General features: G+C 34.1%; 1 protein-coding gene across 3 annotated transcripts; it reads right to left on the bottom strand.

The window, feature by feature from the left end:
* Positions 1–9,119: 9,119 nt before the first annotated feature.
* On the bottom strand, positions 9,120–13,304 carry LOC132032633 (ACT domain-containing protein ACR4-like). Of its 3 annotated transcripts, none has more exons than XM_059422286.1 (8): positions 13,169–13,304; positions 12,045–12,120; positions 11,914–11,959; positions 11,701–11,815; positions 11,377–11,444; positions 10,694–11,287; positions 10,330–10,434; positions 9,120–9,622 (listed from the first exon to the last, which is right to left on the bottom strand). In XM_059422286.1, exons 2-8 carry the CDS (start codon positions 12,089–12,091, stop codon positions 9,281–9,283), a joined length of 1,317 nt encoding a protein of 438 aa, XP_059278269.1. In that variant the 5' UTR covers positions 12,092–12,120; positions 13,169–13,304; the 3' UTR covers positions 9,120–9,280. The 3 variants fall into 3 exon arrangements, with proteins under 3 accessions (XP_059278269.1, XP_059278268.1, XP_059278270.1); XM_059422285.1 differs by lacking the exon at positions 13,169–13,304 and adding an exon at positions 12,203–12,518; XM_059422287.1 differs by lacking the exon at positions 13,169–13,304 and adding an exon at positions 12,203–12,518 and having other exon boundaries at positions 12,045–12,117.
* Positions 13,305–14,957: the final 1,653 nt, after the last annotated feature.

The raw sequence follows: 14,957 nt of genomic DNA, 5'->3' as shown, positions 1-14,957 counted from the left end.
TATGTGAAAGAGTTGAAGAGGGTTGGTAGTACTAATAATGTCCTTTGATTTAAACGAGGTGCGAGTTTGTTTTCCTACTTGACATGCAACACAAATATGATCTTTTGAAAAATTCAGTTTAGGAAGGCTAAGAACTAAGTCAAGTTTGGAAAGTTTTTCAAGAATGTGCATGCTAGTATGACCTAGTTTTCTATGCCAAGCCAAGGATCATTAGCTATTGATGCAAGACACATAAGAATAGGAAGATCAACATTACTCAGCACATAGATATTATATACTCTTTCACCAAAGATGATGAGATTTCTTTCAGCGTGATTTTGAGTGCACTTGATGGCATCGAACAGTACTTTGAAACCTGCATCACATAGTTGACTATGCTTAGGAGGTTATACTTGAGTCCATTTACCAAGTATACTTCAACTAAATCGCAGGAGGGGCTCAGAGTGATGCATCCAACCCCAACAACATCTCCTTTTGCATTATCTCCAAATTTGATTTGTCCTCCGTCTATCTTTTTCACTGATTTAAAATTTTCCCTTTTTTCGGTGATGTGTGTGGAACACCCACTATCAATTACCCATATGTCCTTTTTAAAGCTCTTCTTGGGTTGTTCCTGTAAGACAGAAAAATCAGTTTCTTTTAGGTACCCAAGTTGTCTTGGGGTCCTGGAAGGTTAGTGGTATCTTGCCCAACACCTTTGACTTTGGGCCTTCAAATCCATTTTCCAGAATTTGTATTCTTGTATTTGTTGTTGAAAGATTTATGACCTTTTTTACCATAAGAATAACATGAGAAATTTTTAGGAAAATCATTTGATATAGAATAGAATTCAGTTGATGATTTGTCACTAATCGACTAGCCTTTATTAAAACTGAGCTTTCTATCTATATTAATGGTGATCTTGTTTGATCTGACAGAACTGTGGCTAGGTGACTTCTTAATGCTATTCAATTGCATTTTGATTTCACCTAGTTCTTCTTGGAGCAGGTCTACTTCAATTTGACTTGCTTCTAAAAGAATTCGCCAGCCCTTCTTTCCTTTGCCAACTTATTGTGTTCATCAATCATCTTTTGAAGGTCATCAGCAACCAAGTCAAGAGATGCTTGAACATCAACGCATTTAGAGCAACTAGGAGTTCTTACCTCACTAGTGTCTGATTTCGCCAAGAAACATATGTTTGCTACATTTTCATATTCTGATTCATCTTCACCACTCCAGGATCCATATGATTTGGAGGTGTGCTGTTTTCTGTCATTTTTCTTTTTTAGTTTTGGACACTCATCTTTAATATGTCATGGCTTTCCACATTAATAACATTTGTCATCATTCTTTTGTTCATCATTGTTTCTGTAACCACTTTGTGGTTTTCGTCTCCTTTTCCTTAGGATGCTTTTGACTCCTCGGTTGATCATAGCAAGGGCCTCATTGCTATCGTCATCATCTTCACTTTCTTTAGTGGTAGCTTTGAATGCAACAATCTTTTTCTTTTCTTCTTGAGCATATCTTTTGATATGATTTGTCTCAAAGGCCATAAGATCTCCTCTGAGTTCATCATATGTCATATCATCCAGTTTTGAACTCTCAAGAATTATAGCTTTTGCCTGCCATGCCTTAGGCAAACTTCTTACCAGTTTTCTTACCTGTTGCCCACTCGTATAGACAGTTCCAAGTGATTTCAGTTCACCTAAGATCTTACTGAAACGAGTAAACATGGATTTAATGTCCTCATCATCTTTCATCGTGAACATTTCATATTCCTTTTGGAGAGCATCAACTCTGTATTTTCTGACTTCTGATGTGCCCTCATAAGTGACTTGCAGTTTGTCCCATATTTCTTTAGCTGTTTTGCAGTTTGAGATCTTTCCAAATTCTTCACTACTAACTGCACAATAAAGCAAACTAATAGCTATAGCGTTAGTTGATAGTACCTCTTGCTTCTCTTATGAGCATTCGAATGATTCAGTGTCAATTTTGGTCTTTGGATCCTTAGCATCAACATTCGATATTGGCTTGGGTCCATTTTTTATTACCACCCATGGTTGGTAATCAGTTGAGAGCACAAAGATTTTGAACCTTTCCTTCAATGGTAGTAATGCAGTCCATTGAAGTATGGTGGTTTCAACGGAGAGTGATCATCTTGCAAAATTGCACCAGGAATGTGATAACTAGACATTTTGATCTTTACTCACGTGATGTTAGGCGACTTTCTGTGAGACCTACTCTGATACCAATTGAAACACGAGAGGTGGGGGGAGCGTGAATTGTAAGTTTAAACTTATGAGTCAACTATTAGTGTACTTGGTCGACTCCCCTGCAATTCTCAAAAGCCAAGTTAGCAAATAATTAATCGCAAGTAAATGTAGTGCAGAAAGTAAATCAACACAAGAGAGTTTTATACTGGTTCGGATCACCGGTGTGGTGCCTAATCCAGTCCCCTTGGGTTACAAGGGTTTCCTTAGAGCTCTTCAAGTAACTTGATTACAGATCTGGTTCGGAGTGAACCGTGAGTCTAATTTTGACTTTCTCCTAATGACAGCCTCGACCTGTATAGCTAACTATTCTCTCATTTCTTTTATTAACACAATAATGCTCCTGAGACTATAATGCTTTTTACAAGATGAAGAGTAAACAGCTATGTTGCTCAAGTGAAGTAAGTGTCTTTGATTCTCGAGGGCTGTGTTTTTATTGGTGTGCTCTCTTGTATTGTGATCTTCAACAGCTGATGAAGAATCAATCATTCCATTTGATTGATTCGTATTTGTTTGCTCTAGGTAACCCAAGGGAATTTGTATCAATCAGGGATCTTGAGGATATCCACTGAATGATCTTGATTCTGATTCTTGCTTCCTCGTGGATGATTCAACGTCTTTTTTCCTTTCTGGAGACAGCTGTAAGAATCTTCTGGGCTATGTCTTCTTTCCTTGTGAAGGCTCTGATGAGTTGCCATGTACTGGTACTGAGATTGATTTGTATGCTTTCCTTGTGTAGATTGCTTGATTTACTTCGTGATTGCTTGATTGGTCTTCCTCCTTGGAGAGAACATCTCATGGCTGTCTTTCATTAATATGTAGGGCCAACAGTCAAATAGTTTCCTTGTAGAGGTTGCTCGCCTCCTTTGATTTCGAGGATCTCTATTTGCTACCATCATCTTCCTTTTTAAATTTCCTACACATAACACGTAAAATTGTTATCATTAAAACATATAGAATAAATATTCTTAAAGATGACATTAATTCTTTTTGAATGAAAATGAGATTTTATTAATGCAGCTGGACTTGGCAGTAACTTTCACCTATTTCTCTTCTCTGTAAACTGATATATTCAACCATCTGATCCAAGGAAAGGTGACAGCACATTCAGGGGAATTATTACCTTGGCAATTATACGAGCAACTAATATTAATTATTAAAATAATAATAATAATAATAATAATAATAATAATAATAAATAAATAAAAAATTGAGAGCAAAAATGAATCGAACAAGTATCAGATTAACTAGTGAATAATCTGTCTGATAGTTGATTGTTTATACCATAATTATGATACTAGTGTTTTCGCTCACACTCTTTGTGAGATAATAATCACGAGATTACTGATCCACGAATAAAAAATAAAAAAAAGTATGACACATTAGACATTCTCCAAAGCTTTCTCTCAAAATATTTTTAGAAAGACAAGATTAAAGTGGAAAATAAAAATTTACTCAACTTATCCGGTTTAAATTAAGCATATATTTTATGTCATACCTCGTATATTCATTTTTAATCCAATGAATTAAGTATCAATCAATGAAAGTATATTCGGTAAATAATCCTGTTATTGTTTAATTATTGTATTATAATCCGGGATAGCTTATTCTCCAACCAAACGATCCTTTTATAAAAGAGTCGTACATATGTATTCTCGATGTAGCTACTCCCTCCATTTCAATTTGTTTGTGTGGTTTTGACTTGACATGGAGTTTAAGAAAGTAAAGAAGATTTTTGAATGTTGTGTTCTTAAATTAAAGATATGTAGAATGTACCAAAATGGTTTTTAACATATCATGTGGAAAGTTGAAATTAAAGAATTACTGAAAAATGAAAGAAGCATTCACTTTTAAACAGATTAAAAAGTTAAGTAAGAAAAATAAATTAAAACAGAGGGAGTAATTAAATGTTCACGACGAAATTAATGTGAAGTACATGACTTTTTTTTTTTTTTGTTGAAGTACATCACTTGTATAATGTCAGGAGCGGATATAACTTGCCCAAGTGGTTAAGGAACACAACTTCGTCGAATTGTTTTATTAGATATGTATATATAGATATTAAATAAAACTAAAATATTGGATGTAAGTGTAAACCCGAATAGGAATGGACGCATAGTAGACCAGAGTAAGTTTATCTAAGCCCAATTGCGTAAACTTCTACTAGGATGAGGGATAACAGGAATTGAGCCCACATCTCGTAAGGGTAATTTGTTTTGTTCCAATAAGGGTCGCACCCTATAAAGGTCTTTGGCAACGAGATCAACTGTGCATCCAAGAAAGTATGGAAGAGACGAGGAAGGGATAATCCCCTAGTCTAGAGGGGATTGCATACCCGAATCAATCAGAGTTCATGCTGCCCTCCTGAACAAGTAGGAGGTGTGGGCCACATATTGCACATAGTTATCTGACGTTGCGGGCTGAGTATTTATTTCGCATATCATTCCACCTCCAACAATCATAAGAATAACAATAGGCTCCTATCGAGAACATTTTGGGTATAGGTCTAATTACCTCAACTCTCCGTCTCAGGCATGCTATAATTATTAAAGTCTCTCGATGGTGGGAACGGGAGATTACCTATAACCTAGATATTTCGCGAATAATGTTCAAGTTTAAGACATTTTATTACACTTTAATCAATAATACCGCTTGTTATTATAGTGATCGATCTTTTTATTTTTTGACTTTTTTAAATCTTGGCACTGCTTTTGAAAATTCTGTTTACATCATTGTAGAATGTAAGTCATACATTAAAAAAATGATACTTTAAAATTACATCTTATTACTCGCTCTAGAAAAGAGTGTCCACTTAGTCATTTGCGCACCTCTTAAGAGAATACTAATTCCTAGACAAAAGTAGGTAATTTGATTAAAATGTCCCTAATTAAATGGGTATTGATATTTGGTCACTTAGCACTTAATAAGGGAAAATCTAAAAAAGTAAGATTAATTCTTTCTTGATTTGGTAAGTGAACATTCTTTTTAAATAAAAAAATAAATACTAAATGAACTCTTTTTTTGAACCGAGGGGAGTAATACTCAAGATGAATAAAACAAAAGGAAAATTCGATGACTAGTATTCTAACCATCCGCAAGACAATCATAATCATGACGACATGACGGCATGTATTCTTAGTCGTTTTACATAACAACAACTTAATTTGTGTCATCCAAACTAGTAACAAAGCTGGCCAAATTCCTCCATGTCGGAAAAAAAATTGAAACGCATACAAAAGTTAGTGCTGGCGTTTCAGGAGTCAAACACAAAATTATCAGTTACTCCCTCCGTCTCAAATTATTTGTCTTTTTTTGTTTCACATCTTCCTTAATAAATATTAATTATGAGGGATATTTAATTATCTTTATTCTTATTTATGTCTAAGTTATAATATTTATTCATTAAATATTTACTTTATGTATGTGCCGTCTCCACTAAGACAAAATTCTGCTAAAGATAAAATGAGAAAAAAAAAATTAATTGCGTCTTGAACTTCTAAATGATGACTATTTTTAGTAATCACGATAAATAATTTGAAACGGAGGGAGTACAAAAAGTGGTCTCAAATTTCCATCCAAAAAACCTTGTTGATAGAATCAAGGACTCCACTTAACACAAGAAAAACAAGCCAAGTGGCAAACCCAACATCTATCATCTTAGGTTAGAGCACCAAAGCTATAATGACGGACATAAATTTTTTCTACATAAATTTTTTCTTACTCATACTCGATAGTTACACGGATTCCATTAATTTACTATGATTGAGTGATAAATTAAGGTAATAAAATATAGAGAATGGGGCTAAATTTAAAATTGAATAACTTTACCATAAGTTAAACTTTTTTTAATAGCACACCTACCTTTGGGGGAAATCTACTTTTTACACTTGACCCCCGGGGGAGCTACCCTTTCCCGAGGGGTGTCGAGCGACACTCTTTCGCTGGAAAGTTACATTGTATAGATATGTGAAAATTTGATTTTATAAGTAAGTACACCTGTACTGACACCTCTTGATACAAGCTGAAGGTTTGGCACAGCGGCTAAGGGATTGCAATTCTCACTAAGGTTGCGTGTTCGAACTTGGGTTGTGACATATCAATATTTTTTGACACCCCTTAATATGAATCTTAGCTCCGCCACTGTTGACCCGCTATTGAATATTCAGCGTAAGGGTAATTTTAATTCATAATCAAAAGTTGAAGGGTAAATTCGAACTTTTTTTCTTGAAGACAATTTATGTTGGAGCTCCTTTAATAGCAGGAGCAAATATAAGATGATTTTGATAATGGCAGGAGCATGAATGGACCAAAAGTTTAACAGAGGATAAAACTACTCAATTTTGAATAATACAATGACAAATTTATACTTTTTTCTTAATCTATATTAATTAACCACGATTAATGATAAATGTATATATAAAAAGCAAAGATCACATATTCATTAGTTTAATTTTAATACTATAATATATAGGTAATTTCTTTCATAATGGGACCAGGGGCGGATTTAGAGGTATCCGAGGGTGTTCACCCGAACACCCTCGGCAAAAAATTACAGTGTATATGTAGGGTAGATTTTTTGTGTTTATGTACATATATTAACTTTTGAACACCCTGAATAAATGCAAATGCTTGGCTTAAGTGGTCTAGGGTGTTCAAAATAATCTCTAGCATTCTAGGTTCGATTCCCATCAACAACATTATTTTTTATATTTAGCTTTTATTATTTTTTTCGAATCCCCTGAGTGAAAATCCTGAATCCGCCACTGAATGGGACCAATCATGCACAGGTTGAAGAGGGGATTGAATTTCCTTTACTTGGTTGGATAGCAATGCCACTCTACAAAAGAGGACTCATTTCCTTTCCTTCCACTTCTTTCACCATTTTTGAATGTCTTTTCTTAGTTGTGTACATTGGATATTCAAATAGCACCATTTTCCTTTCCTTTTGCATTATTTGGTCAAAAGGAAAATCAATTGGATCACTTTCTCATTTTGTGCCTTCTTTCCACTACTACTTCTAGGATTGGACTTTTTAAAATTTGCAAAAGTGACCCACTCCCTAGAGCAAGGGAAGGGAGAAAAAGAATAATGATGTCACAAAGAGTGGCTCCAACTCTATCCATATATTTCTTTTTAAAGCTAATTTTAGTCTCTCAAATGTTTGAAAGAGGAAAAAGCTAAGTGAAAATTAATCTTTTTATGATTAATTTGTCTACATCTACATCTAGTCCTTTCTATATCTTTCGATTATGGAAAAACATTTCGACCGCCAAAACATACATGGCAGTGTTTCATCCACAAAAGCTCTAGAAATAATTTCTGCGGTTTCAATTTATGTGGCTTTATTTGTCTAGACACGAAATTTTTGAAAAGTTAGAAATCATTTTTAAATTTATAGCCTAAAACAAGTCATGAATATTTATGTGGCCATAAATTATCTCATTAAGGATAAAATAAAAAGTTTAATATTAAATTATTTATAAATAAAAAGTTTTAATTCTTTTTGGGATAAATTAAAAAGAAAATATGACATATAAATTGGAACAAAAAGAGTAGCATGTGAACAATTATAGAGTAAACTTGGTGACAATTCAAATGAATTAAAAGTTTCATATTTAATCCCGTATAATATTTTTTTAAAATAATAAAAGTAAGTAGTCCATGTATATGTTTCCGTGTATTTGTTACCGTACTTTTTATTATTATCAAGCGAAGCGACTAGTTCGACCTTCAAAGTCAGGGTGGAGCCCTAATGCTGGCAACAAATTTTGTAAAATTCAATAACTTCGGCTCAAATAGTATATTTGTGTTAAAAAATTATTTATAATTATAAATAACCTATTAAAACCTCAGTAAGCAAAAATAGTTGCCGTCCCCATAATTCTTAAATTAAAAATCTTCACTCCGAACTGAATACCAATAAGGGCCTAAATATACAAAAGGACAAACACCTTTGGTCTAAACTCCCCTACCAAGATACCAAAAATGGGATTTAGTTAAAAGTTTTGAAAGTACCAAAAACATTATTGAAAGAGGAAAAAATGAAGCTAGAATGCTCCAATCATAAAAGTAGAAGTAATCCAATTAATCCACGACAATCCAAATAAACTAATCGGTTTTTTATGCTAAGCTCATCATTAATAATCACCAAAATCAAAAGTGACAAACCGCCGCGATCTCTTGGACAGTTAAACCAATAGGATTATCTAGTCAAAGGTGGATGGCTCCACATATTAAGAAAAAATAATGTGCTTGATGACCTTGTCTTTAATTAAAAAAAAAAAAAAATCTAACACCTATGATGTTTAACCGAGAAAATGACAAAATTAAATCCATTATGTTTGAGGATAGGTTTAAAATAGACTTTTAAGTATGCCGTGGACAATTTTGATACTTAAAATTTATCAAAAGTTAATTGTTTTATCTCTTTTTAGTGTCTAGTGCAAGTTTTTGTGTTGCATGTTTTAGTATTTGATTGAACTTTCTTGGTGTTTATGGTTTAAATATTTTTCCACTATTCCCATCAAAGCTAACAAATATAAATTGTTAAATATTTAACAGAAACTAAAAGTGTCAACTTTTGACAAACTTAAAGGACCAAAACTGTTCAATATATGCTTAAAGGAACTATTTTGAACCTACCATCAAATATAAGGGACCATTTTTTGTCATTTTCTCGATATTTAACCCTTCCAAACAATTAAGGTTCATCATTGTTCTCTAATTAGCTGAAATACGAGTAAGAGGGTGTTTGACTAAACTTATAAACTGATCAAATTGGCTTAGAAGCACTTTATATAGCTCATCTCTGGACCAATTTGGTGTTGAATCATAACCAATGAACAAGGCAGAACGATTGAAAAAACATAATAACACAATTGACATCATCTTTGCCTTTAAACCTCAAAGATATTGCTTCATATATTAATCAACTTTTGGTAAACTAGATCTAAAACCTAGGATGAACCAATGTAGGTTGATGCAGAGGGGATCGAATGTACACCGAATGAGGACTAGATTCTGTTTTTTTTTCAAGAATATGACCTAACCAACCCGAAATTACAAAAAGATCTGGACTTGAATAGACCACCAAAAAGGAACCTAGTTGGAGATTCTTGCGGAACGGGATTTAACCCTTCAATGTTGCCTTTCACTCTAAGTATTGTCTGTCCAATTGTTTGACGAACAGATTCTATGATCTTGGCATCAACAGGATATCCTGATGAATCGCGAACGTAAAATACATTTAGAGCTTTGCCTGCTCTAGTTGTCACTTCTGCTCTGGTGACGGTGAGGCTGTTCTCGCGGAAGATCCTAGTAACATTGGACAATAGTCCTACTCTGTCCGTGGTACATAGTTCTAGCTTCAACCCCTGGACAAACACAAGAAAACCATATATAGTGAGACCTCTCTATAACAATCATCCTTTATAACAACATTTCACTATAATTGTCATGTTTTTTGTGGAATCGATCTTTCATGTTATGCTATATTATATGTTGTCTATAATAGCATTTCGCTATAGCAACCAAAAAAATATCGAGATAAATGATGTTATTGTAGATAGAGTTGACTGTATTCGGTGAAAATGGAATCCAAAGCCTACAAGACAAGAAAATGACATTATAGAACTACAATTTTTTTTTCCAAGAGGATATATCCAAACCTATCTGACATAACTGAGGCAATATATTAAATTGTAGAACAGACAATGGGGGTAAGACATCATCAGACAACTAATAGACACATAGATTGCCAGAAGCATGCACTAGACAAGCTAAGAGAGACACCTTTACCCTAATAAATAAAATACACTTCAAAGTTTGTCTTGTCCACCCCACATTGGACTAGAAAGTTCAAAAAAAAGGTATCACCATTTCGAAGGCAAAATAGAAAGAAAAGCTCACTAAGTCTCTTAATTCTTAATCAATGAATTAAGAGAACAAATTTTATCATACTAGTTAAGCTAGGCTAGAGCTGAATAAAATGTCGAAAAATGGACCTAAACTGATTTTAGAAAGTAAATCATTAGTGCTAACCTCAGATACTCGTCTTTAAAAGTAAATCATTAGTGCTAACCTCAGATACTCGTCTTTCTATTGCTGCTTCGAGACATTGAATCACTCTTTGCCGTTCTGCGTCTGATTTCACCGGGGATCCATCTATATGTCTTATGCAGTACTCCTTCAATGAGAACAGAGTTTATCATATTAGTTCACAAATTTTCAAAAAAATACATCCTTGTTGAGCATAGTAATAATAAGGGTTTTTTTCATTCTTGGCCAGTCGAAATTAATTATGGGCTCTAGCCAAAATTTACAAAACCTATATGTATACAATATGTATATTTATACTTAACATACAAAAGCTATACATTTGATGGATATTATTCTTTTGAGAGATCCAAAAATGTAATCCGGAGATCAATAGGAAATTGTAGAACCTGGTGGGCTACTGGTCCTCCAGCATCAACATTGCCATGGAAAACCACATACTGCATATCTGTCAATGTACAAATAGTATCAAAGAGAAGCTTTGGTCTATCCTTGCACCGGATTGTCACAACGGAGTAGTCCTTATCTTGCCAATTAACAACATTCACATTAGGCCTATCTTTATCATCCAATCCTTCATCAGCCATACGTTCATAATCTCGGTCCGCAAACATCAGCTGGTGAAGCCTTCTCTCGGTATGAGAGACCCCATCGGATACTATCGTCTTAGCATCCCTTAATTTATTGCTACCCCTAAGTACATTGCACAAGAGTTTCTTCATCATAGACAACTTTTCCGGGTCAGTAATTGCACCTCCGTTTTCCTCATCGGTAACTTGCATTATAGCTGCTGCTCGGGTGTTATGGGTCCACACCTCGGCATTTAACACATTGCACTTGAGATTGGTGAGGACGGCGCTGACCTCAGACAATAAGCCTGGTCTATCACTTCCAATTAATTCGATTGAAGTGTGGTCCATTCCCGTAGTAACCCCAACTGATCTTCTCATCGATGACGCGAAACAAGAATCTGGACCAAGAGACTGGCAATAAAAACAACAAAAAAGTCAGTTGCTTTTCCACATTATAATGCAAAAGAATAAGTACCACACACTGGATACAGCTAGCCCACCTTCATGATATAATCCAACATTGCTTCATCTGTAATCTTGTTCCCTTCTTGATTAGTCACATTGAAAACTGCCAAAAGAGTATCAACTTTCAAATTACCCCTAAACGATGTGATAAATTCCTTTTTCAAAGTGAACGCACTACTTAAAAAGAATAGGAATTAGCGACGGACAAATTCTTCTATAGCTAAACAACAAAATCCATCACAAATTCTATTTAGCTACAGATTAGCGACGGATTATCAAAGTTTTGTTTACTACGAGTAATTTAACGATGGATTAACAATGAATTAGACGGAACGGAAAGGAAAAACAAAGATGATTACCGTCCATGAACCATCCACCATCAGAGGAAATATAAGCCTTCGTGATAACAAGATTAAGATCAGTTAGAACTTGTACCACCTCTAGAAGTATTCCATGTTTATTAGCACTATCCACCTGCATCAGGAAACAAAAGATTCACAATATTGGAAATATTCCCTTTATATCATCAACAATTTAGAGCCTAAAAACAAATAACCTAAACTCAGAAATACCTGTATAGTAGTAGCATTTTTGCAAGATTCATTGTCAATTACCACTCTGACAGAAAGACAGTGAGCATGAGAGTAAATGCCAAGACTTAATGGTAATGTATTAAAGTTGAAAGTAACAATAGAAATAGTACCTTGGTGGATTCATTCTTCTGATAAATTTTTCATATTCATCATCCATGATGTTCTGAGAATAGCAAACTGTAGCTTCTAGGAAACAAATGTAAAAATATCTCAGACAAAAGAACAAGAGAGCAAAAGGGAAAACAAAAATAGAGAGAATCAGCATTACCAATCCCAGAGAAGAGACACTTGAAACACAAGAGTGTAAAGCAAGTATAAAGAAAAAAAAGAAAGTTGACCAATCATGAAAGACTGGAAAGAGTAAGAATAACAAGTTACCAAAGAAAGCCAATTAAGAAGCCTAAACTAACCCCCTAAGGGGTCGTTTGGTAGTTGGTTAGAATTATGCAGTTATTAGTAATACATGGATTAGTTATGAGGAATCTTTGTATTATTTTATGCAGGTATTAGTTATGCAAGGTTTAGCTTTTCACGTATTAGCAATTCCACCTTTTGCCCTGCATAAAATAATACACAGATTCCCTCATCACTTATACATGTATTAGTTATGCGGGTTTCTAAATTGCAAATCAAACACTGTACTAATATTGTACATGAATAACTCACCTCATATCTAACTACCAAACACGGTATTACTTATCCAGGATTTTAATACATGAATAACTTACTCCTAACCAACTACTAAACGACCCCTAGAGGTGCTTGTACACTGTACCTATATTTGGGGGATGGGACTTGTTTGGTTGGGCTATATGTGTGTGTGTATGAACCATAGCCATCAAAGCTTTTACAGCAACAGTCAATAATGTTAACAGCTCAAACAAACACTTAAAATCAGAGTTGTGTAAAAGAACAGCAAAACGACCATTCAAAATCAACAGTTGGACACACCAAACATTCAATAATGTAACAGAAGAAACATAGCCCACAACAGACAACTAATAAATCTACCAAATCCCACAACCATAAAACTCAGCAAAAAAAAAAAAAAACAAGTACATACTCCATTAACCACCAAAAAATAAACTTTAAACCAAAAAAACAAATCTTTTGCAATTAACAAAAAACACTTAAGGTGACAACTTTCACCCTCACCCTCACCCCCCCCCCCCCCCCAACACCAAGAAAGAACAGAAAACAAGAAGAAGGAGCAAAATGGAAAGTACCAATTAACTATCTTGAGGATTCTTGAATTGGGTCACCAAGATTTTCTTGATTCTCTAAACACAACACACAAAGAAAGACAACAGGCTTATGGTGGCCTTATGACAGGACTTTACACAACTATATGGTAACTGAATCTTGACCAGCCCCACTATATATAAAAATACTTACTATAGTAGTGGAGTAGTATTAAAAATTTATGTATTTACCAAAAATAAATTAGAAATTTATGTATTTGCCTTATATGCAACAGGGACCAAAAAAAGAAGTACCAAAAAACATACAAGCAGACCTTTTGAGATAATAGTCAAAATACCCCCCAACGTTTGACCAAAATGCCAACTACACATCTAACCTTTGCGTTGGTCATTACCCCTGGACAAATTTTTTCGCATTAAAATGCTTTTTTCTTTGATGTGGCGATCAAATATAACAACCCCCAATTATTAACAGGTCTTTATACACGCGCCCGCCCGCGTCTACATCTTTAATTTCTCCTCATTTTTTATTAATTTCCCCTTCCTCCATCTATCTACTCTTCTTCAAAAAAAAAAAAAAAAAAAAAAAAACTCTCAATTTTTCACACTCCATTTTCAGTTTGACGATCCAAAAACCCATACCCCATTCTCCTTCTTCTTCATCAACATCATCATCATCATCATTAGGAGTTGAAAAAAAAAAATCACACCAACTTCCTCAAATTTGATCCAAAAAAACCCAAATGTGAAAGGAAGCTTCCTAACACCAAATAGAACAAAATTCATCCATTAATTTGATCAAACAATCAAGAATTTAAAGAAACCCACTTGGTGTTCTTCATAGCTTTCTCCAAATTCCTAGCAATGGAGTTTAATTTTTCCCCCAAATCAACTCAAATAATTAGTGCTTAAACAACTCCAACCAAGCAACAAGTAGCATTTCCAAACAAGCAACTTTCAATCAGATTTTTTTTAACAAGATTAGATTTTCAACTTTTTTTTTTTTTTCCAGATTTTCGTTTTTTTTTTCTTCAGATTTTTTTTTTTGAATTTGATTTGGGAAAAAACCCAAATGTGAAAGGAAGCTTCTTAACACCAAGTAGAACAAAGTTCATCCATTAATTTGATCAAACAATCAAGAATTTAAAGAAACCCACTTGGTGTTCTTCATAACTTTCTCTAAATTTCTAGCAATGGAGTTTAATTTTCTCCTAATTTTCTCCCCAAATCAACTCAAAGAATTAGTGCTTAAACAACTCCAACCAAGCAACAAGTAGCAACTCCAAACAAGCAACTTTCAATCAGATTTTCTTTAACAAGATTAGATTTTCAACTTTTTTTTTTTTTTTTCAGATTTTCGTTTTTTTTTCTTCAGATTTTTTTTTTTTTTTTTGAATTTGATTTGGGAAAACAGTGATTATAAAAATAATCACTATCCTAGCTCTAAATTTATAATGGGTATTATTTGGCAAAAAGAATGGAGATGGGTATTAAATTGGGTGAAGAAGAAGATGAAGTAGCCTAAAAATGGAGGGAATTTAAATTTATCTATGTGGCATCTATGTGGCATCTACGTGGCACCATTTGGCTCTCCAAAACACGTTAGATCTTTGTTTTTTAAAAAAATTTAACGCCATGTAAAGAAAGTGTCTTGATTTCTTTCGTCCACATCGACAAAAAAGGGGCATTTTAATACTGAAAAAATTTGTCCAGGGGGGTAATAGGACCAACGCAAAGGTTAGGTGTGTAGTTGGCATTTTGGTCAAACGTTGGGGGGTATTTTGACTATTATCTCCAGACCTTTTCCTACCTACTTTTTTC

This window comes from Lycium ferocissimum, chromosome 10 (assembly GCF_029784015.1).
Source record: "Lycium ferocissimum isolate CSIRO_LF1 chromosome 10, AGI_CSIRO_Lferr_CH_V1, whole genome shotgun sequence".
In the NCBI taxonomy this organism is placed as follows: Eukaryota; Viridiplantae; Streptophyta; class Magnoliopsida; order Solanales; family Solanaceae; genus Lycium; species Lycium ferocissimum.
This window is presented reverse-complemented; position numbering and strand designations above follow the sequence as displayed.